The following is a 24360-nucleotide window of genomic DNA, read 5'->3' as shown; positions in this document are numbered from 1 at the left end:
TTGGTAGCCCCCACCAAACTCTTCCCGCCCTCAGAAACATCACCTGAGTATTTGTCAGGGTCGCACTGATGGCAAGAAGTTTCTCCCTTATTTGAATAAGAGTTGGCTGGACAAAGTTTGCAAAAAGAGGAGCCCTGCTTGTCTGCGTACGTGCCGGGTTTGCAGGGGAAACATTCTGACGTGTAGGCCACCCCTAGGGAAGAAGAACAGCATAGAAAAGCAAAAATTGATCCTAAGGACTGAGCCCCCTGGGAACTGACCCCCACCCTCCCCAAAGAGTTACAAGGCCAGAAATTCAGCAGCAGACTCCAGCCCCAGCCCTGCTCTTCGTACCTGTTATGGCAATGTTTCTCACCAGCACAGGCTTGGAGACTTTGGACCACACTGAGAAGGCCGTGGTTCTCCAATAGAGGACATTATTGCCTCGATTTAGCTCGACCTAAAAACCACCAACAGGAAGAGTTAGTTCAGTCTCAGAAAACAGATAACCCTAGTCCGCTGGATTAACCTCTCGTTGGGACCTCCTCTCACACACAGTCTGTTTGGCAGTGCTTCTTCTGATCCTCCCCCTCAACTTCCTCAGCTTTGCCCTTCCTCCCATCTCGGTTTAGCTCCCCTCTCCTTCTAAGCCTCCTCTACCCCCTCCCCTGCCCTCTCCTGCTTCTCCTTCAAGCACAGATACCATGAGCCTCTCTGTGGTGAGACTGGTATGAAGGGACCTGAAGGTGCTGACAGAAGGGGCACTGTTTCTATTTATTCTTCTCTCATTCTTCTCTGCTTCTGCTTATCCGTGCCCCATCCCCAGAAGACCTGGCCCTTAAACCTGGAAAGCTGCTTGTCCTTGGAGTCAAGCCATAGGAACAAGTCAGCACACACCCATATTCTGTGAACTAAAGAGGAGAGAAATTATAGCATCCTCATCATGTCAGACCTCTGCTCTCCAGGGAGAGAGGGGTTGAAGCCCGAGCTGGGAGGAAGTACTCCTTAGAGGAAAGGCCTTTGGTCCCTGTCTTGGGATTTCTAGGAAAGGCTGGTATCTCCAGGAAAGGCTTAGGAAGGCTGGTATGATACTCACACTGTGGAATTCCCATCCTTTCTCTGTGGTCTTCATCCACCTGGAGTCATCTGCATTGGGCTGGCACTGGTCATTCTGAACCTGAGGCAGGAGGAGTTGGGAGCAGAGTCTCAGCCTTCTGAAGGAATGGGTTCCTTACCCCACACTGCAGCAGCCTTTCAGGGACCCCTTCTCAGGAAAGAAGAGTTGCCAATTTCCTTTAGGAGCGGAGCTCAGAACATATGAGCCTTGAAGCAGGGCGGGAGCTAGTCACACACACAGAACGTCAGGGTATTGACACCAAAGAAGTAACTTGGAACTCAGAAAGGGTTACATGCTGCTTTCGTGTCCGAGCAGGGCAAAACCCCTAGGAACTCCCAGATTCTACTCTTCCACCTCAGAGTCCCTCGCCTCTTGAAGCTTCAACTCATTTTGCCCACATTTCTCTCCAGAAGGAAAACCACTGTGGAAATCTCCCAAACAGGACTATACTTGTCATTCCTTCAAATGAATCTGAGCATCTTTACCACCCACCCCTCCTCCTTGGCCAGGGGCTTACAAAAAACTCAAAGATGATGCTGGAGTCTGGGTAGTAGTATTCGAAGTTGACAGTGCCCGACTGCTTCAGGTTGACGGCGTACATCAGCGTGGCCGTGCACTCGTCTGTGTTGGAGGAGATGTAGTCGCCAAGGGGAACCCACTTGGACCTGTGAGTTGGAATGGAGCCAAGTTCAGTATCAGGGCCATGGCCCATCAGGCTTTGTGTGATGTGCAGGTCTCATGTCCTGCTAGGTCTCTGGGGCAATTCCAGATTTGTGCTTCACAAGCAGAAGCTTAGACCTGAAAATACTCAGTGAAGAATGACTTCCATTTAAGGAGACTGGAGGTACAGCCAACAAGAGGTGTGCCCCCACATTATACAGAATTACCCAGAAGATAGATGGCAGGTGAAGTGGGGGGCTGTGGATAACATTTATTGGTTGCTTACTATCTCCCAGGTACTAAACTGCTTTATGATTTTTTTTTCATCAATAAGAAGTAGTATGTAATGGATGATGAAACTGAGGCTTGGCGAGTATCTTACCCAACATATGCAGCCAGCAAGTGGCAAGGCTGAGATTCAAACCCAGGTCAGCCTAACTCCAAAGCTGTCACAAAAAGTCAGTAGATACAGCTGTTCTTCAGGACTCATAAGTCCATCAGTCTACTTCACCTGTTTTTTCTGGAAATGTCCACTTTTAGATGCTACAGGTAACTAGATTTTATGGGATGGGGAAGGCATGTTGATTTAATTTTCTAAATATCTCTCAACTCAGGCCACTCTGCCCAAGGGCTGGCTCTCCCTCCTCTTCCCCACCACTACCCTCAGCTCATTTAGTTGGCCTCCTAACTCACCTTCCTGCATCTAGTCCTGCCTCCTCCAAACCCTTCGCACTGTGGCTGGAGAGACCGTCCAAACAAAAAGCTGACCATGCCACTTCCCTGCTTAAAACCCCTGTGACTGCCTGTTGCCCTTGGGATAATTACAGATTCCTCACCCACTCTCTATACTGCAGCCTTAGAGAGTTTCTTTTGATTTTTCTGTTCTCTCACCCCTGGGTCTTGCCACATGATATTCCCTCTTCCTGGAATAAACTTCTCCCTCCTCCCTCTGTTTAATCCTTACTTGTGTCTTAGAATAAATGCCATCTAATCTGAGAAGTCCTTGACTCTTCACCTGCCTCGGCCGTGTGTGCCCTTAACTCTCACTGTTTCCCGTCTCCAACCTCCTTCCTGTTACACACTCCTGTCCCCACCGCCAGGTCACCGCCTTCCTGAATTTGGTGCTTCATATCCTCATGTAGTTCTCTGTCCCTTACTAATTATGTATGTATCACCAAACAACATATTATATAGTGCTTTGCATGTTTTTTAAATTTTAGGTGAATGATATCATAATTATGTGTTCTGAAATTGCTTTTTTAAATTTTTTTTTGCTCAATATAATGATTGTGGGATTCACCCATAATTCACTCCTGTAGCTCTTCTATTCATTTTTACTACTTTATAATATTGCTTTGTATGGCTCTACCATATTTATTATGCATTACTTGTTGGTGGATATTCCAGTTGTTTCCAATTTTTCGCTATTGAACACACTCTGTTTGGAACATTCTCCTCCTGTCCCCTGATGCCCATGTCTGAATGCAATGCCTGGGAGTAGAACTGCCCGGTTAGAGGCTGTATGAACCTCCAGCCTTACCAGCTACTGCCACATTGTTTTCCAAAGTGGTTGCTTCAGTTTACACCCATAGGCAGTGTAAGAGGATTCCTGTTGCTCCTCCTCCTCCCCCAGCTTGGAATGGTCAGACTTTAAAATCGTAGCCAACATGATGTGATAGGAGATAGCGTCTCATTGGGCTGTAAATCTTCTCTCCTTAATTATTAATGAAATTGTGCATCTTTTCTTAGTTTGTTTGCAATGTGGTTCCCTCTTCTGAGCAAACATTAATAATTCTTTAATTGTCTGTCCTCCTGGCTGGTTTGCAGATGCTGTGAGGGAAGAGACCAGACTTTCCTTGCTTACTATTGTATTGCCAGCACCAAACCCTGGGCCTGGTCCAATGGACGGACTCAGAGGATTAAACAGATAAAGGTGGGAAATGGGTGATCAAAGACAATTCTACTATTTCACTATTTTGCTTGAAACCAGCCCAGATCTCTAATTATTAATAATGGCCAGTTAAGGGGACCTCAGATTCGTCCACTGGTTTCCCTCAGTGTTGATCAGAATAATATAGTACTTAGAGCTCTTCCACAGTTAGTGTTATTCTCAAATGGAAGCATAACCAAAATATCTAAACTGAGCTCATCCAAGACACCCCAGCTACCTAACGCTATTGATGTCTCCTATTGAAAGAGACAGTACATATTGCTGATGTGCTCCCTGGCATCAGCTATAAATAACTCCTGAAGTTGGATGAATAATTAAAAGGATGCCGTAAGTAGGTTACATTTGCAAAATGCATCACAATTCTGTTTGTCAGAGTTGTTTCTGGTGAAGATCATTTCACGTTCAATAATAACAACATGTCTTGATTGATTTCTAGTGCCAGACATCGCTCCAGATTCTTGACACGTATCATCTCCCTACGACAACCTATAGAAAGAACGCTCTTTTTTATGATGAGGAAACTGAGGCATGAAAGTGATTAGGAAACTTTCTCATGGTCATTTAACTGTGATCTACTTATACCTGCTTTGTTTTACTGTGGCCCTAGGGAAAGGCAAGCTTTCTAAGAGGAATTCTCACATGGCGGCCACCCAGACACCCCACCTGGCTCATGCTGTGTGGCATTGTTTCAGAAGTTCAGGTTAGAAAGAAGAAACTGTATAGGAAAACTTAGAAGCTTCCAATGTTTGAAACCCTTTTTAATGTTTATATCTATCTCTCATTCCTGTCTTACCTTTGCAGTAATTGGGCTTCTGTCCTTTACTCTCCACTAACACACAATATCCTTTTTATATTACTCTCTCTTTACTCCTCTTCTCTCTTGATTATTCCAGTTTTGGATCTGAAGACTCTTTTCGGCATCTTAAGTCCTGGGACATTTATCCAGGAACTGAAGATGGCTGACCCTGTGAAGGGTCAGGATCTTGCCGTAGAAACTTGGGTTGGCCTGTATTGTTCCCAATTATTTATTTCATGTGGACTTTTTACCAGATGTTAGATGTTGAAGACACAGCAAAAGAACAAGACCTGATCCCCCTCCTCTTGGAGCTTGAATTCTATTTCTAGTTGAGGAGACACCAACTTAACTAATCACACAATCATGTAGCAATAACTATGATAAGTGCCATAAGAAGAAAAACAAGATGATACAGAGTAACTGGACTCTCTGGGGTCAGGGATGGTGTCTTTGAGGAAGTGACATTGAAGCAAAGACCTGAGAGTGAAGCAGGAGTCAGCTAGGAAAAGAGTTGGAGAAGAGGGTGTTCAGAGGCCCCAGGATGGAAGGAGCATGGCAGCCAATGTGTCCGGAGCACAGTAAGCACGAGGGGAGGTACTTGAGAGAAGCTGGAGAAATGAGCAGTGGGCAAAGGCCGGTCCGGACAGGGCCCTTCAGGCCATGGCAAGTACTGGATTTTATTCCAAGAGCAATAGGAATCCATAGAATCCAGGATTTTGAGCGGGCAAGTACTGTGGTTGGGTTTGTATTTTAAGAAGTTCAGTCTGGCTACTGAGTGAACAGTGGCCTGGAGGAGGCTGGAGTGGAAGCACAGACTAACTGGGAGGCGCTAGAGGAAGAACGGGCAGGAGGCGACGCTGGCTAGCTCGGGTTAGGTTAGAGGCAGTGGGCATGGATTCAGGGAGATACCAGACACTTGGTATCTTGGTACCAGCTCGGTTCTTACCTTCCTGAGCGGAGTGGGAAAATCACAAAACCTCTCTATATGGCCATCTCCTCTCCACTTCTACAGAGGAGAAACATTCTTCCCCCTGCTCAGGGGTGTCATGGACGCTTTGAGATCCAGGCCCTTCAGGATCCGTGCCGTGGAAGTGCAGGTTGTTATTAACTGGCCACATCCTGCCTTGCTGAGAGGTAATGATTTCCGGACTTTCAGTGCAATCCCCTGAGAGGGAGAAACCCTTTCTTCTCTTGGATAAGAATTGATTGAGTGAGTCGGGCCTGCACCGTGGCCAGGATAGTCACATTCTCCATTAGGACACAGATGTGGGCTGGTTGTCTTAACCTACATATTATCCCCCTTTCCAGCTTTAATCCTCTCTAGCTTTATCTCTGATGCCAATGTTATCATGCTGATGATTTTGACACATAATATTGAACTCTAAAATAACATTGTAATTGGAATATTAAATGCCTGCTGCCTGGCTCTGACAATGGTACTTCTGGAAGATTTAAATATAAGAAATAAGTATCAGTTTCAGAAATCCAAGTGTAATACAACTATTATGTCCTTTTTATCCTTTTGATTATTTGAGTACAAGAGAAACTTTCATGTATGTACTTTTCTCCCACATTCTCTGTCAATATTTAGTGAAGAGCAGCAGATGATTGTCTTTTACATCTATGTGTCCTCCCACTTTTCCTCCCTAGGACCCAACATTGCCTTGCACACACTAAATTATTTGAAGGTGGCTGCTTCGGGCAGTACAAAGCTTAGGACTAGGTAGGAATTCCATTCTCAGCAGTTGTAATCTGGGTAACGAAGGACAATTCATTTAACCTCCCTGAGCCTCCGGTTCTTCATCCGTGTAATAGGAGCAGTTATACTTATTGCACAGTGTTCTTGTGAGGATTATAGAAAATAATATAGGTAAAGCATGCAGAATAGTGTGAACTATAGAAGGCACATCATTTAATTTCTGTCCCTGGCATTATGTGTCCAAAGATTTGACACGGAGAGCTTACCAGTTCTCCAAGCACCCTGGGCTGAGCTTTCAGTTACTGAATAGTTGGAAAGTTATCTGGTCACTGGGATCTCAAAGGGTTTGAAAGATATCAGCCACCACTGACCAAAGCTCCGGTCCTACTCTGTCTCCCACAAGCCTATGAACTCAGGTTTGGCAGACAGGTTTTAGAAGTCAGCACCAAAGCCAGGAAGACAGCCTGTGCTTTGCACATTGTGTTGCAAATGAGTTGAGGATGTTTATTGGCTTATCCAGAATTCTGTGGTGGCAGTCCCACTGGATTTTATTTTAAATGGACTGAGCCATTAAACCCTTGTCCATCTTACCCACCTCCATGTTTTTCACCTATCACAAATGCCTGTCCATCATTTAGTAAGCTTAGGTCAGTGAATGGGCCGAGGTGGATGTCACATTCAACAGTCCTGTGGGGACCTGTTCCATCCTCCCTGCCCAGCCGGAGGAGCAGGAGAAGAGGCTCGAGTGCTCCCTGCAGCTCCTTCCCCAATATGGGGAGGAGGGAGCTTAGGGGGTTGGAGAGGATGGGGACTCACAAAGTACAGTTCTCGGTGGACTCGGCGGTGCTGTCGTCAATCTCCATGTTGGTTGAGAGGCTGGCAAAGCCATGGGGCAGCTCATCCCATTCGTCGAACCGGATGCCCGTGCCAAGCGAGTAGCGGCCCTCGGCGCACGGCTTACACGACTGGTCCTTCATGTCCAGAAACTCTCCGGCTTTGCAAGAAAAGGCTGGAACACAGAGCAGGGACAAGGGTGGGGTGGTGAAGCCCCTGCTGCCCCAGGAGAAGTGGGTGGGTTGTGGGCATCCTAAAGGGAGGAGCAGAGGATTGAGGTCTAGGCATTTAGCCCACTATGATTTAGAGCCATAGCTCATCTTGTTCCATTCTATTTACATGGACTGTCCAGATAGGCAAATTCACAGAGACAGACAGTAGATTTGTGGTGCCAGGGAGTCAGGGGAGGGGTCTGGGGGAGAGATTACAAAGGGATTTGATGTTCCTTTTGGGGCTGATGAAATGTTCTGACGTTAGTGGTGACGGTTATGCAACTCTGTGAATCTTCTAAGAACTGATGAATTTTACACTTTAAAAGGGTGAATTTTGTGAAATGTAAATTTCTCATTAAAGCTGTTATTAACAACAACAACAGCAACAACAAAGATGTAAGGCCATGGAAGCTCTGCCTTGCTGTGGGGCTTAGGCTTGTCCCTGTCAGTCTCATTTCCTGAGGGAGCAGATTCTGCCTTTCTGAGCTCGCCAGGGAAAGGAATACCATGGCCTCTCGTGCTGACCCCTCTGAATAGTGCCTGGCCCTTTAGCCTTGCGTTTCCCCCTTGAGTCTCTGGCCTCTGTCTCCTCCTTTCTGGTTCCATTGCCACCATGCTGGTTGGGATTCTCATGACTTTTTAGCTCAACCTCTGCACTGTCCTCCTAACTAGGTCCCCATTTCTTGTTTTTGCTCATTCTGTGGTCAGAAGTATCATTCTAAAACCCTGATGTGTACTGTTGTTCCTATTATTTAAAAAATAATCGGGCAATCCCCTTTGATTATAGAATTAAGCTCTCAGCCTGGCATTCAGTCTTCCAAAATTTTCCCCCAACCTAACTTTCCAGCTTGATCTCCCACTGCAGACCTTTCTCCACCCCAGCTCCATCCATCGCCTTCCCTGTGCTGCCTCCTTCCCAGACTATATGTTCTTCCCTGAATGTGTCTGGTGTTCTTTCACCTTTAAACTTTTGCTCATGGTTCCCCCAGCTGTTCCTGATCCCTAAGCATCCATAACGCCCATTCTTTTTCACTTCACATTAACACATCATATTGACGTGTGCCTCCCACTAGGCACCGAGCTCCTCCAGGGACGGTGGCTCAGTGACTGACACAGACATAGCAGGAGCTCCATAAAGGTTTTACTGAAAAAAATGAATGGATGAATGAATGTCTGCTCCTTCCACCAGACTGTGAGCTTCTGAAGGCAGAGACTGTGCCTTACTTATCTCTGATTCACACAGCACGGGCACAAAGAAGGAGCTCAGTAAAGTTGGCCAAGTTAACTGAAGATGGCTCATCTGTTTCCATTAGTCACCCTTCAGTTCTGCTCAGATCTTAGCAATATCCATTCGTTAATTTAACAAGTATTTACTCACCTACCGGACAAGGTACTGTGCTAAGCTTATTTTAGAATTTAAATGCCCTCAATCTCCTTTCCAAGTCTTTAAGTATTTCTTGATTCTAGTCCCAGATTTTTGTTGTTATCTCCTTTGTATTTTTAAAAAGAACATTGCAGTGGAATGAGCTGCCAGTTGTAGAAAAGTTCTGACTACTAAGTCACAGAAGTGGGGACAGAAGCTGCAGGCAAGTCATTGCCTTGCTGATTGCACAGTCAGCTGCACAGTTGGGGAAGATTCTCTTCCCTGAAGTGATGCCCAGTGCATTTGAAAGGTCTGTCTCTACAGAAATTCATCTTCTCTGGCTTCCTTTTCAAGAAAGAAAGCAAATCGCAATCTTTCCTAATGACTGATTGTGGCTGGTGAGTGAAGACTGGAGAGAAATGCATAGGCAAAAAAAAAAAAAATGTATGCGAACTGAAAAGAAATATCTGAGTGGCACACAGCTGGAATTACTTATACTTTATATCCTGATGGGATTTAAATTAAAAAAAAAAAAGCAAATTCAGATACTCAGTTTGCATCTATAAAAAAGATTTCAAAAGGGTTGGGGATAGGGACTGAGGAAATATCTGGTTCCTTAAGGCACCCGCGCTGTTAGGAAGGGCCTAGCTTGGATAGCAGGAGGCTTGGGGCAGAAACCAAAGCTGAGCGGCAGGGAGGCCCTGGAGCAGGATGGCTGCTTACAGCACTCGGTGCCCTTGACAGGGTCGGGGAGGCTGGTGCACAGGCCTGGGCTGTGCGGCACGGCGACCCTCCACCTGGAGCCTGTGCTGTCACACGCGGTGTATTCATAGTGGTACTCAGACTGCAGGGGAGAGAACAATGGGCAAAATGTGTATTAGCAGTGATCGAACAGTAACAGCTTCCCAACCGCCCCACTTAGTGCCCAGTACAATGGCTACTGATTCTCATCAACATAGTAATGGGCCCTGGTACCTCAGTGGGGAGCAAGGCATCACAGGACCTACAGTTATTTAGACCATTCTCCACCCAGCCATGGTCTAGTCCTGAGAAAACCTTTGCTATCTAATTAATTAATTAATTAATTGAATTATTTATTTATTTATTTTGCATGACTCTCTTTGCTGTTGTATATAAATAATGCCCGCTAGGCCAAAGGAATATGTGAAGGTAACTAAAAAACAGGCTAGAATCAGAGTTTTTCTTATCCCAAACTGTAGCATTTATGAGCAAGGACTGGTCCATGAAAAATTTAGAAAGGATTATCACAGAAGCTATATTTCTTTTTCCTAGTGTTTTTCATGCTCCCTTCTGCCCAGAAAGACTATGAATTTTCACCTTGCATTTTATAAAAACATCATATTTAGCTCACGCAAGTGATGTGCTCTCATCATGTGAATCTATTCATGCCAATTTCTCTGTGCAGTGAGAAACTCACAGTTCAGTTGCTTTACCTGAACTAAGGATAAACTGAATAACAATAACAAAACAGCCGAATCAAGCATTAAATAGAATGACAACAAAAACAATAGAAAGCACTACTTGGGAAAAAGAAAACACAGTAGACATGCCAAATGCTCCTAAACGGTTCTTACTCTTTTAAATCTTGTAATAAACAATAGACCACAGAATTAATGTGGTTTTGGCTCTGACAAGTATTTTACAATTTGCACTAAAACTATATTTAAGTACAGAACTACTTTATATTACTGTGTCCATAAGAAAAATAGATTTCATGTCCCTTTTTCAACCCATATGAAAGCATGACTGCATAACATGTATAAATGCAAGACAGACTAAAAATGAGACAGTTAATTCGAGAGACAGTTAATTAATGAGACAGAACCAAAAGGAAAAAGTGTCTCCTTTTAGAAGAGGTAGACATACTGCATTTCATCTACTCTAAGATGCCTATTTCTTTCACATTTTAACATCTATGAAATCAAGATGTTTGGCTTATAATTGACACAATGAGGAAGCATTGTGTCATATTTTAACTGATAGTGTCTTTGTGGCACACAAAAAAATGGTGTGTCTTAGAAGCAATGGCATCTCAGATTTGTGGAAATAAGATAAACATGTTTCTCGAGCTGTAGTTTCAGACACTTAGGCTGATAAGAGAACAATTTTAGAGCTCCATTTTTATTTTCCTTTATTATAAATATTTACCAAATATATATTGTATGCCCAGCACTTAGAGGTATTAGATGTTGTGTCGGGTGTAGTTCAGGACAGCAACACATAAACCCGGCATTTCATCTAGAAGGAGAAGATACAGAGGAGAAGGGGACAGTTTGGGGAGCTGTGAACCTAACTCGTGATGAGACTCTTCGGCTTCGCATTTAGATGTCAGTGTAGTTTGGGAAAGAAAGAATATCAGGATGGGAATTCATTGTGCCTTTGAGCTAACATCTCTCTAGATCTGTTTTTCCTCATAATTCTAGTCTTTTCCTTATCTCAGAGAACTCTGAAATTAAAAAATATGTATAAGCAAATTCAGATACCTAGTTTGCATCCATGAATAACATTTCAAAAGGATTGGGAATGGGAAGTAACTGAGGGAAAGATCTGATTCCTTAAGGCACCCTCACTGTCAAGAAGGGCCTAGTTTGCCCGCATTTAAGATTGTGACTTGGATATGTGTCACATCATTGTGCGTGAGGGAGGAATTGTGTGCTGAATGTACTTGTGTGTCTTCTTTGTGAATCTGTATATTACACAGACTATGCACTTTCACAGACAGATGACTGGGTAAACCAAGGTGCTGTCAAAGAATTGATTTGTTCACAGATTATAATTGAGGACTGCTGCCAGTTATGTATCTGATTTAACTGTCGAAGCTTATGTCTTGAATTGTGAGATCTCAAAGTAGCTTGAAACAGCTGCAGCAGAGCCAGCCATCTTGGACAGTATGAATATCCCCAAGTGATATGAAGTAAATTAGCACACGTTGAAAGGGAAATGTTCTAAGGCCTAGAACCACCATTTTCTCAGCAAACCTTCCACCCGAGTGAGTCCCAGGGGATTCCAAATGAAAAACCGTGAAAAGAAATAGACTTGGCCCATGTGTCTCCAAAAGGCCAAATGCAGTCAGAGTGAACTGAAATTATCGCTCGAACAGATTAGATATTTTAACACCAATTCTCAGGCCTCCGAAGTGAGCCTGGATGATGGCAGACAACCAACACTGTCTTATTTAATTTTTAGATTTGGCTGTTAAATTTGGTGCAGGGTGAGTCTGTATTTTATTCGATGTACAAGGGTGGAGGTTTCCTGGTGAGAAGGCTTGGGTTCTCGCTCAGTGATTTCCCATCCGTGTGACCTTGGACGAGACATTTCACGCCACTGAGAGTGTTTTCTCATCTGTACAGTGACGGAAACATCTCCTCATTCGCTTGCCATATGGGGAGATTGAAGATCAGATGAGACGGTGTGTGGGAACTGTGGAAGCACTATGCAGATGACCAGCGTATTGTGTCCATAGGCAGAACATCGATCCTCTGTCTGGTTCACTCGATTCTCTATGTAATTTACGTAATGTGGTTTTTTACCCCTCGTTCCTGCAGCAAAACCCTTTGGAGAATATTGTTTTCAGACTTGGAATTGATATATGTGTAGTTGCCCTATCTTACTATACGTGCAGATATGTTTTTAAAAATGAAACGAAGATCCTTCTATGCATGTAGTTTTGTGTTCTGACCTTTCTTCCCTGTTTTTGCATCTTAGGCCACAAGCGCTTTCCCATGTCTTTAATGGTTGTGCCATATTCCTTTAACCGTTCTGCTGTTGGACACTGGCTTTTGCCCAAGGTTTCCTTATTTTAAATGGCACTACAATGAAATATTCTGTGTCTCACTGGTTATTTATTTTGGATAGATTCCCAAAAGTGAAATAACTAGGGTAAAGGATATGAGTTTCTTAAGACTTTTGATCAAGAAGAGAGATTTCGAAGAGAAAACAAACATTTCTAACTCTTATTTTTCACTTTTTATTATGGTAAATTTCAAACACATATTAAAAATACAGAATATAATGACCCCTGCCATGTACCCATCACCACACCATTCCTGCTCATTTACCTCCGTCTACTCTTCTCCTCTGGAAGTTGTTATTTATCGTGTTTTTTTTTTTTACATAAAATTTGTATACATTGAAATCCACACATATGAATTTGGTTGAATGGATACACTTGAATAAAACACTGACAGTGCTAAGAATCACTGCCCAGAGACTGTTGGGGAGAAGGAGACAACTCCTCTGCCATCTTCAGCCCACAGAAAGAATAGACAGAGCCAAGCAGGTGTCTCATGTCCTGAGTCTTAGAATCACAGAGCCATTGCTGTGTAAAGTCACAGCCACCCAAGGAAGCGGGGTGTCAACACAACTTGAGTTTGTCTTGGCTGGGACGGGGCCTGTGTCAAGAAACAGGTTCTTAAGTAAACCTAGATTTTGACTAAAGGCTTTGGGATCAAACCTGGATTTTGACTAGAGGCCTTGGGGTCTGGAAGAGGCTTTCTCCTGCTCGTTCCCCAACTTCAGGCTCATCCCCTTCTCTCACCATCCCTGAAAAAGCAGATCCTTTGGGGAGAATATCAAGATGGGGGCAGGGTAGGCCAAACAAACCCCTGAGCTTGGTAAAGTAGGGTGGGTAGGTGTTTGTTGACTCAGTTGTAAACGCCTCTTTGCTTGGAAAGCACCTGTGATAGGAGCAGATCCAGTTCAACAGTTCAGACTGTCAGGAGAGACCAAGCCTTTGCTGGGAGGGAGGAATGAGCTAGTCAGCTTACTACAGGACATGGAAAACCACGGAGAAATGTCAGAACTTGAACATCAGGGCCCCAAATGAGACTTTCTTTTAGGCCCAGCCTTAGCTAGATGGCTTCCTGGACTCTCATTCTTTGTTGTTTTTGTTTTTGTTTTTACTTTGGAGTACTCTCAGTCAGTTTTGGATGGATGATCTGGCTGAGGCTTATGGCTTAGGGACCTGGCTTTGTCTCATTGTGAAGGTCGGGATGGAAGGCACAGGATCTTCCCTGTTGTTCTCTAGCCTGTCAGACTGGGGAGGGCAGCAGGGCTTCTCCCTCCCTCTCTCCTTCCTTGCCACCCTCTTAGGACGGCCAGCTCAGTAGGAGTGCCTCCTGGGCCCCAGCGCCTAGACATCCCAGCTCTAGAGCTCTAGTGCCTAAACTTACATCTGTCTGATCATCACTACTGCCTGGAGGTCAAGTTGAAATTGCCTGGAGATCAAGTTAAAAATAGAGTCCTGGGCTCTGGCTCCCAAGATTCCATTTCTCCTTTAGATCTTTTCCTCCTTCCTCCTTCTTGGAAACCTCACTCTGCTATGCCTCAAGACTTAAGTATTTATCCCATTTTGAAGCAAATCATATAAACCAATCTCCCACGAGACAGGGGTCTTTAATCTACGGTCCTTGGACTTCTTCCACCATACAGCCAGGCAGAGGAGCCATAGTTTTCATTAGATCCTCCAAGGAGTCTATGATCCATATTCCTATGCACAGAAAAACATTAAACTCTGTCATAATGTATTAGTAATTTTAAAATGGCTTAATATTGTACCAGACAAAAGCTGTTTACTTTTAACAGGGAGCTGAAATACTGTAAACCAGAAGTTTTCAAATTATGCTCCAGAGTCCAGGGGTTTAAAAGGCAGTCCCTTTGAAGGGGAGTGGGAATTCAGAATTCCACTTCTTTAATGGAGCAACGTTGGTTTTTTTTTTACTCTCTTATACATGTTTATTCTTCTCAGTGAAGCTTCTGTTTGAACCAGAAGTTTCACGCAAAAAAAGTTTAACACTACGGTCTTAAGACCAAATTGCTGAAGGTGGAATTGCAGGCACTGAGGCACTCAGGGTCAAAGACGCCTTTTGGCCTTCGCCCCACTTAGTCGGTTCCTCTACCTATAAGCGATGCCCCCTTTTCCCATAGCAGGCACCAGACCCAGCAGCAGCCAAAGCAAACAGACCCCAAGCAGTCTGGCTCCTGCTGGCTGTCCTCGATCTGTGGGCTGTTGCCTAGCAACACGGTGCTGGGAGCCCTAGGGCTCCCAGTCTGAAGGAGTATGGGGAGCCTGCCCTTTCATTGCCCCTCCTTTCAGCATTTTCTATTCTACTCTGGGTTTTCAACTTCCATTTTGCTAAAACCAGCAAGGACCATACTTGGTCACCCTAGCAGGGCCTGCCCTGGTTATTTGGCTGTGGACACATCTCACAAAGCAGATACTGGGTCTCCACAACCCAGCAGGGGCACTTTGTGTCACTGTGCTCTGTGCCAAGCGGGACCCTGACCCTAATGTCCAGCCTGTCTGTAACTTGAGCTGCCTGTGCATTTGAGGCACAGCCCTGGCCTGGGGGCTGCTGGGAGACACTGACAGGCTAATGAGGGAGCTGGGACTGGGGCGATGACAGCCACCATTAGTGACCACATGACAGCACCAATGCACTGGGCTGTGAGCTGAGCACTTCGCAGGCATCTTCCCCTTTAGCTCCCACAAACCCCCCTGATATTGTCCCTACTGCCATGACCTCACTGTTTACAATTGTAATCCTCTCCCCTCATCTCACTCATCCTGAAATCCTGAATGATTTCTTGTTCTCCATAGCGCTTCCCACTTTCGAGCATATTTTATAACTTAGTTATTCATTATGTGTATTGTCTATTTCTGTCCATCCCAGATCAGGCATAAGATCTATAAGAACAGGGATCTTTGTTTTTACTCACGGATATAGTCCTAGTGCCTAGAACATCACCTGACGTATAGCAGCTGTCAATCAATATTTGTTGAATGACTGGATGGTGGGACAAGGGCATGACTCTAGAGCAGCTCTGGACCAGTGCAAAGCTCTCTGCATTACAGCCAAAAGATCTCGACTCTCATCTCTTCCTGATACCTCCAAACTGCATGATAGTGGACCCGTTACTAAATATCCCCATGCCTGGGTTCCCTTGCTCATAAAATGAGGATGATAATACTCGGCTAAGAAGATTAAATAGACGCACCCCCACCCTCTCCCCCCAAAAAAACAAACAACAAAAAAAACCCAACAACAGGTCCGCTGAGTAAGTAACATTAGCTTCTCAAGACAATTAGGAGATTATGTTCAGGAAAGCTCTTTGTAAAATGGTTAAAAAAAAAAAAAAGCAGCCAGCTCCTGCTATGACTCTGCCTGGAGAGGGCTCGCTGAGGGGGCGCCCAGGCCCTCTTCTCCTCTCTCTGGCAGTAGTAGGGCTGGGACATTTTTGGCCTAACAGCAATGATGACAGCAGCAGCGAGACCTTCCCGGTTTCCCCTGCTGTTAGCTGCGTGCCCCCACTCGCTCTCTCCTCTGATGCGTCGTCTCATGCATATGAAACAACATCTGTCTTTTTCCACTCTTCCTCCCCTAGCAAATCCCCCAAAGCTAATCTCTCCAAGAGAAAGGCTGGTCGCAGCCTTATGACACTTGGTAACTGTGGCCACTCTGTCAGGGGCTGAGGGCTTTTCGGTATTGCTTGTAAATATCCCTAGGATTGAAATGGTTTTGTCACCAGGAAACAAAATGTCCCTTCACAAATTTCAGTCTCTTTCTGATAGGCGAGAGTTTGGTACACACATCTGTCTATAAGGCAGGGCTTTATGAGATTATATTTCAAAGACATGCTTTTCTCAGGTTTTCAATGAGATCAAAATGTCCCATTAAATTTTTTCACCTGAGCTTTTAATCATACCTGAAAGAAACAGGCCAACTAGGTCCAGGACTATGCAAAACTCTCCAAGGGATAGCTCAGTGTTTGGATACGTTAGCTGTTTGTAATGGAGAACTTGAATTTGGAGGATGGACTCCCAGCCTTTGCTCCCTCCTCTCCTCCAAACCCCTCTGCAGGCCACAGGCAGAGTGACCCATCTGAGCTGCAGAACAGTGCGTTGCTGCCCACCGATGCCCGCAGGGTGAGCACCACACTCCCTGCAGGGTTTACGAGGGCCTTTGCTCCCTGGTGCCTGCGTCATCCTCCAGCCGTCTCTCTCTATCTTCCAATCCTGTGTCCCCCCATAACACTTTGAGATGTTGCCCGCTTTACCTCAAAGTAATCCAGCTAAAAATGGTCACTAAGTGTGTGGCGAAGGGTTACAGATTTGATCGAGGCAGTCCTGGCATGGACAGGGACCGCAGCTGTAGAGATTGTGTCCTGCATAATCCCAGGGTGTGCTAGTCACACAAAAGTATATGCGAGGTACTGTCCTGCAAGGTACATACCATAAATAAGAATGCTGTAAATATATACAGGAACAATATCAGGTAGAAAGTGACAGATGAGAAATAATATGCTTTAAGAATTTTTGAAAAGAGTGATTTATTTAATGCCTCCTAGTTTTTTGTTTTTTTTTAACCTCCAGTCCATATCTATAATCTCCTGGTTTATAATGTCTGGCTTAAAATTCAACTCCTCCAATCCCAATCTCAGTAATTAAAATTAATTTAAAGGAACCTCTCATAACTTGTGTGTTATATTTTGATTTTGTGACCAGCCCATTGTTCCCTCAGCATTCTCCTGCCTCTGGTTTTGTTCTCCCAGACAGAGAAGCCTATGGTCAGGGCTGCTGTCATACCTTCTCTGTATCCTCAGTAAATACAGGATGCCCCAGGGGTGCAAACCAACTTCAGTGGTAAGTCTGAAGGCAGCGGGGCTGCTTCCTAGCGGGAGAACTACGTGACAGACGGCAGAGGACAGAAGTGGGAGGAACCCTTTTTATTCTGTACCCCCTTGTACTTTTCGAATTGATTATCGTGTAGATGAATTACTTGTCAAACAATTTATTTAATGAGGTATGTTTTTTAAAGTTAACGCCTCCCTTGGAGAGAAGCTTTTTAAAGCAGGATTCTTGGAGCCGGGGTTGTGGGAAGTGCCAGGCAGGGGAAGCCTGCAGCAGCGTTTTGCCAGCCTGGGCAGGAGCTGACATTGCCGTTGTATTTCTCAGGTGACTCTGACCTATGGAAAATGTTCTTTAGAGGAAAAATTAGGAAATCAGGAAGTCTGGGCCGGCTGGTGGAGGGAGGGGGTCAGAAGCAGTTTCTCTTACTGTGTTTGAAGTTCTATCTGTGCTTCACAGAAGGATCTGATCAGCTGTGGGCACTGGATGGGTACCTCTTGTCCTGTAAAATGACAACTGTACTGGTGACTGGTATAGTTGTGGACGTCTGTGTTGTTTGTAAAAGTTCTGAATAAAAGTCCCAGGCTATTCTCTGGGACAGTCTCACCCTAGACCATTGCCAGGTGTCACCAACTGAAATTTTGGCCCAGCCTTCTGCCATCATGGGAAACTAGAGATGGGTGAGTGGAGGACCAACTCTCGGAGACCAGGCCCCTCTGGTTGGCCTGATCCTAAGGCAGTCATAAGCCTGGCTCTTGCTTAAACAGGCTGAGCTGCAGCATGGGACCGAGACCTGGGGCAGCGTGTGTGAAGCGTGCCTGGCAGGTGGTTTTAGAAAAGATTCCCAGTAGTTGACCAAGTTTCTGCACCAGAAGAAGTCCAATCACTGTCCCATAAAGCTGGAACCTCGTCACTCAGGGCCTCAGTTAATTTGACCTTTGTTGTAGAAATAGCTAAGAAATCAAAAAAGTCTGTACACTTGTGAGGGAGGAAAGAATGCAGATCTTTCCTGGGTACCCTTTATACTTTTTGAATTGCTTACCACGTGGCTGTATTATCTGTTCACTCATCCCCTCCCAGGGTGGCACGGTTCACAACTGATCCTCTAAGTAAAAAGGGTAGGCAGAGAACATTGTGCCTGCTCCTCCCTGCCTGCAGAGTGCCCTGCCCAGTGCTCTCCACCCCTCATGGCCCACCAGTCCCAGCTGATACACTCTTTCCTGGTCCTTCTGGAAACAGTCCCTGCTCTTTCTAGAAGGTGAGGGCTCTGCCCTCCATACCGCTCATGAGGTGATGATCGCAAAGTGCCTCACTCTGTTGTTACCTCTGAGTCCTGGTCCCGGTTAGATGGGAAAGTCGCTGACAGGTACATCAGTGCGACAGCCCTGAAATGTCTGACTGTGCTTTGCCAGCAACAGACATTCCCTAGTTATTTCGGAGGATTTCATGTTGTTTCAGAATTGGATGGAGGTCTTCTAATCCACACTCTGACCTGGTACAGATGTCCTGATGGACCTGACAGGTGGTTACAGCTGTTGCTTAGCTGAGAGAGTAGAGAGATCTAGAGGCAGAGGAGTTTACTCTTTTCAGAGTATTTAATAATAATTACCTATACTTAAAAATTTTTAGATTACAAGCATTTTTGTAGAAGAATTCAAATAGTAAAGAGATGTATGGGCTAAAAAGAGCAGTTCTCCTTCACCGTTAATCAGTGCACCCTGTGAATGATGTGACCTCATACTTGACAGTACTTCACAGTAGCAGTCTGCTAGGGCCGTAACAAGGCACCACAAACTAAGTGGCTTAACCAACAGAAATTTACCGTCTCATAGTTCTGGAGGCTGGAAGTCTGAAATCAAGGTGTTGACAGGGTTGATTCCTTCTGAAGCTGTGAGGGAACTCTGTTCTACGTCTCTCTCCTAGATTCTGATGACAGCTAGCAGTCCTTGGGGTTCCTTGGTTTGTGGTAGGATAACTCCAGTATTCACATGGCATTTTCTGTGTATGCGTGTGTGTGTGTGTGTATGTGCGCGTCTGTGTCTCTGACCAAATTCCCCCCTTTTATAAGGACACTAGTCATAGTGGATTAGGACCCACCCAAATGACCCCGTCTTAATTTGACTACATCTGCAAAGGCCCTATTTCTAAATATGGTCATGTTCTGAGGTTCTAGGGCACATAGGGGGCACTCTAAGGTACAAATGAATTTTTGGAGGACACAGTTCAACTCATAATATTGTCCATACCTCAAATTTCCATCTAGACAAACAAAATCATAGCTCTTGGTTCCATGCCATAAGATTTGAGAATGGCCTTTGGACCAAAAAATTAAATAGATAGATAGATAGATAGATAGATAGATAGATAGATAGATAGATAGATAGATAAATAAATAAAAGCAGAATCATGTTACCAACTGAAAGGGAAATGAAATTAATATTTATTAGGTATCTCTCATGGTACTTGAACTTTGCCAATTTTATCTCTTTAGTCTTTACAACCACCAAAAATTCCTTGACATCAAAGTCTGTCTTATCCACTGTGATGTCCCTACTGCCTAGTGTAGAACCTGATACTGTAAGTAATACAACAAATATTTCTTGAATCAACAAACTCTGTGGAGTAGATATTATCTTCTCCATTTTAAGGATGAAGAAACCAGTTCAGAGATGCTCAGGCACATGCCCCAAAGTCACACAGCTGATAACTTACCTGCAGGATTGGGACCCAAGCCCAAGCCTGCCTGTCTTCTAAGCTTTTGTCCTTTCCATTAAACTGAAACCAGTGGTTCTGAAAGTGTAGTCTCAGCACTGGCAGCCCTTTGCACTGGCCCACTGAAGCAGCACGTCTCGGGTGAGAGGTGCCAGCAGTCTGGGTTTTAGCAAGCCCTCCAGGCGACGTCATACCCACTGCAGTGTGGGAGCCCCTGCTCTAAATGGGAAGCTGGCTGGGAGGGGTGAAGAGTGGGTGTGGAGTTAGAGAGTGGCTTGGTCAGTTTTTTTCCAAGTTGCCTGTGCAACTGCAGGATTTCCAGAAACCTCCCCTTCTACTCCAACCGTTGTTACTATTTTTTATGCTGAAAAATTACATTACCCACCATTTTTTTAAAAAGGGGAAGGAGAAAGAGAAGAGTGCTCACAGGTAATTGTTTAAATATGAACTCTTTTTCAAGTTTTCTTTCCTCTGATGGAAATGAGACCTCCTGGAACTCTGATGAAAACACCACCGAGAACTCCCAAGTTCAGCTTCAGCTTTTCTACCTAGAAAAGAGAACTGACAGTTCTCTCTAGGATAAGACTGTCAAGATGCTTTGAAAGCTGCCAAAGAGACTTCAAAGTTGTATGAAGTAACGATGAAGGTGGAACTGACTCGGCTCCACAGAATTTCATCTGCACAATCATGAAAGAAAAGACCAGAAGCACAGGTGCAGCAGCCGCCTGAACAGACATCCATTTCTTATTAGTAAACTGACAGCAGATAGTCACGAAAGCCAGCTATTCACTGGACAGGCGGCCAGGACTCAGTAATCCTTTGCAAGAATGACCTGGTTCTTAAAGGAAGCCATTTTTCTTCCAGAAGGTCTTGGTGGCAGAAGAGGGTAGCAGCCAGATGCCAGCCACAGGGGAGAGGCCCAGAGCCCTGTGAGGTAGAGGCCTGTGCAAGGCCCGAAGCAGGGTTCCACCGCTCGGTTCTGCCTGGAGAAGGCAGTGAGGCTGTGCAGCATGAAATCTGAAAGCACCCGAAGCTAAAGCCAGAGGAGGGGAATAGTGTCACTGACTCCATGGCACTGTCTTCCTTTGGGAAACTGTACTATCGCCCTTTGTGGAAGGGGTAGTTGGGGTTGGGGGAAGAGGGGCTGGAAGAAAGAACAGGATCTAAAGCAGAATGCTCAACTTCAAGCCATTTGCCCAGGTTCACTTTCCCACATGGCTTCTGCTACAAGGTGGAAAATGAAATACTCCTTTATACAGTACTAAAATTGGTATCAGCGTTCCTCTGCTCCCTCCCACATCCCCCCGCCCACAGCCGGGTACCTGACAGTGTTGGAGGCAACCACCACACACAGAGATTTCAAAAGGTTCCCCTGGGCCAGCCTGGAGCACCATTACTGGGAACTGAGTCCACATCAGCACCTCTCACTTTGCCAAAGCAGAAATGGCCTGAGTCCAAGAGTGAAATTTGGTGGAAGAAATTAAGACAGGATGCCATTCTCCCTAATTTTCAGGAAGGCCTCAGATGACTCGCCTGCTTTTTAGCAGTCACAGTAGGAGACAGCAAATCTTCTGCCTCTGTATATTTATGTCTACTGATAAACAAGCCATCTTGCTTTTCCTCTTCTGAGCAGTGCCAGCTTCTGTAATGGTTAATAGATTGTAATTAAACATCGTATCCCTTGCTATTTCGATTTGAGACCAAAGGAAATTACTCTGGCCATGTGAAGACACAGAGGGGAAAGCCACGTGACTATGGAAGTGGAGATAGGAGGTGGAGATCGGAGTGAGGCAGCTGCGAAGTCAAGGAATGCCAAGGATAGCTGGCAACCACCAGAAAAGCTAGAAAGGCAAAGAAAGATGTTTTTCCCTAGAGCCGTCAGAGCGAGCGTGGCACTGCATACACTTTGATTTTTTGAACTTCTAGCCTGTGTAACTGTGAGAGAATAAATTTCTGTTGTTTTAATACATCTAACTTGTGGTACTTTGTTCCTGCAGCCCTAGCAAACTAATACAATTGGTCGATGTGTATATCTTTTTACTTCTCATTTATAATTTTCACAACAATCCTTCAAATTGAATGTGATTAGCTCCTTTGATAAATGAGTCTCACAGCCAGTGAAGCTCTACCTGGGATACGAACCCAGTCTCCAGAGGTGCTCTGCCCACTGATCCTCCCTCTCTGGCCTTATTCCTTTATGCACTTGATCTCTGTTTGTAACCACTTGTTCTTGTAAAGGCTGGTTGGTTTCATGTCATATAATAATTCTTCTAAATAATTCTCTTTCAGTCCATCATGTTCAACAAGTACTTGGTGAATGAATTATTTTAAATTAGATAGGATTAAAAATTAAAACTCTAAGAGAAAAATTAAGTATTTAGTGAAGAAAGCATGACAATGGCCCATGATCTTTATGGGAAATCTGTCATTGATGTTTTCAGACGGTTAGTACTCTGGTAATACTTGCTCTCTGGGACCAGGTACCAATATGGACAGTATCTGTCAATAGTCCTTGGAAGGATAAAAAACAGAAAGAGTATAGGAAACAGAAATGAATGTCAGAAATAATGGGGCCATCAGGTGACCAATTATGTTAATTAACAATTATAAATGTTTTAAAAAGAGTACTTTTTACCTCCAGATAATGAGAAGCTCATTACTTCTCATTACCATTGCGGCAAAAAGTACTCTTTTTTTAAACATTTATAATGTTACGCAACATAGCCCACATGAGGATAAGCACCCACTCAGCTATTTTTAGGAAGCTGGTGAGGGTGCCTTTGGTCTGGATGACCACTGAGACCCACCAGTGTTTTATGAGGTCACAATTTCATATCTAAAATAACATTCTTCGGAGTGAACTAACCCTTTGATCTCCTTGGTCCTCAGTTTCTACAAATATAAAATTAAATTTTTTAACAGAGATGGGATGATAGCAATGACTTTTCTTTAAAAACCTTAGATTTTTAGGTTATCTAAAAATTAAAAAGATGTCTCCTCTTACAGAGAAGCTCCTGAGATCTATTTGCATACTCCCAGTGGTATCACCTTTATCTGCTCATATTCATTCATGTCCAGTCCCTTCAGGTACTCATCATCTGACTAAAATGAGTATGTATAAGCAGTTGCTTGCATTAAAGACAATCAAGGGCATTGACTGCAGTCACACATTCCTCTGAAATCTTATATGAATCCATCTCCACATGGGAAAACTAGCTGGTGACTGTATGAATCAGGAGTAGTCTTTTAGATAATCCAGGATTAAAAATGCTATATGTTCTTTTAAAAATCTGCCTTTTCCCCCCATAGTTCTTTGAATCTTCTGACTTCGGCTAACCTGTTACTTTATAGTTAGTTAGGCACAGGCCCTTACTTCTTTTCTTTTCCAGATGATTTACACAGCCAAATAATATTTATAAGTAGAGGCTCTAGCACTAATCTTTGAAAAATTTTTACAAGGAAAATAAGTTGACTCATTAATTGGAAATTTATGGAGCATGTAGTCCGTGACAGCACAGGGCTTGATGTGCCTGATTTGCCCCAACTGCTATCCTGAGCCAGAACCATCCTTAGGAGAATCTGAACAGAGCCAGATGAACAGATATAACTGATGCTCTCTTTATCTTTTCTCTTGGTGGCTTACTAGCCACTCTTTTATTTTTATGTGATTGAGGTTAGAGTGTGAAGTAATCAATTTCAAGCAGAACATTAGCCAATTTCAGTTTCCTTTCTAACTCAGAAATGGCTTTCCTTTCTTGTTTTGCATGGGGTAAAGAGAGGGCTAATGTAGTTAGCATACAGGCTTATTACATTAAAGTACTAATATTATTTTGCCTTTTATTTTGTATCATTAGTAAGTTTCGGATTTAAAAAAAAAATCACATTCCATGCCTATGAAACTCAATTTTTCACATTGCATTGTTCTGTGGGTCTTTTAAAAATACCCTTAATAATACATGACAAAATAAAGAAGAAAAATAGGTGATAACCTCACATTAGGCCTCTCAAGCATAAAGGAATTTGAAAAGTGGAGAGCCTACGAAATATGAAAAATTTATTTTCTTTCAGCAGCTGTCAAGCACTAACTGTAATAATCTGTTCTGTGCTTTATCTGGTATGACATAGAAGCTTAAGAAGTTGTTAAGAAGAAATGTAACAAATGGCACAATTTTTATCACTTACCAGAGAGACAGTACAGACTGGGGAAAAGCTATGAGTTTGACCAAGTAATTTTCAGAAAATTTGGCAAAATGAGCAGTCAGGTCCTTCTGCCCTGACTGCAACCAGCTGGCAGCTTGATAAAGCAGACAGGCTCTCCAGCCGGGCCCTCCGTGTCTCAGCAGTTCCCGAATGAGAATGAACTCAGGCGACAGTCCTCACAGCCAAAGCC

At 44.2% G+C, this 24360-nt stretch overlaps 2 protein-coding genes across 3 annotated transcripts in view; one reads left to right on the top strand and one right to left on the bottom strand.

The window, feature by feature from the left end:
• ELAPOR1 (endosome-lysosome associated apoptosis and autophagy regulator 1) overlaps window positions 1-24360 on the bottom strand; it is a 62042-nt gene that overhangs the window by 24234 nt on the left and 13448 nt on the right. For both annotated transcript variants that reach the window (XM_039841062.1, XM_039841063.1), the window contains exons 3-8: window positions 9335-9455; window positions 7019-7211; window positions 1614-1761; window positions 1076-1156; window positions 334-439; window positions 44-193 (exon numbers count right to left, since the gene is read on the bottom strand). In XM_039841062.1, the coding sequence (XP_039696996.1) occupies window positions 44-193; window positions 334-439; window positions 1076-1156; window positions 1614-1761; window positions 7019-7211; window positions 9335-9455 (799 nt within the window). The remainder of the gene's footprint in view (window positions 1-43; window positions 194-333; window positions 440-1075; window positions 1157-1613; window positions 1762-7018; window positions 7212-9334; window positions 9456-24360) is intronic.
• The window catches only part of CFAP276 (cilia and flagella associated protein 276), a 41428-nt gene continuing 19167 nt past the window's right edge, over window positions 2100-24360 (top strand). Inside the window, exons 1-2 of the mRNA XM_039841067.1 lie at window positions 2100-2305; window positions 3584-3689. Coding sequence (XP_039697001.1) covers window positions 2283-2305; window positions 3584-3689 — 129 coding nt within the window. The 5' untranslated portion in view covers window positions 2100-2282. The remainder of the gene's footprint in view (window positions 2306-3583; window positions 3690-24360) is intronic.

Source organism: Pteropus medius, unplaced genomic scaffold, assembly GCF_902729225.1.
Source record: "Pteropus medius unplaced genomic scaffold, Ma_sr-lr_union100, whole genome shotgun sequence".
NCBI classification, from domain to species: Eukaryota; Metazoa; Chordata; class Mammalia; order Chiroptera; family Pteropodidae; genus Pteropus; species Pteropus medius.
The sequence above is the reverse complement of the archived record's forward strand: the minus strand, read 5'-3'. Positions and strand labels throughout refer to the sequence as shown.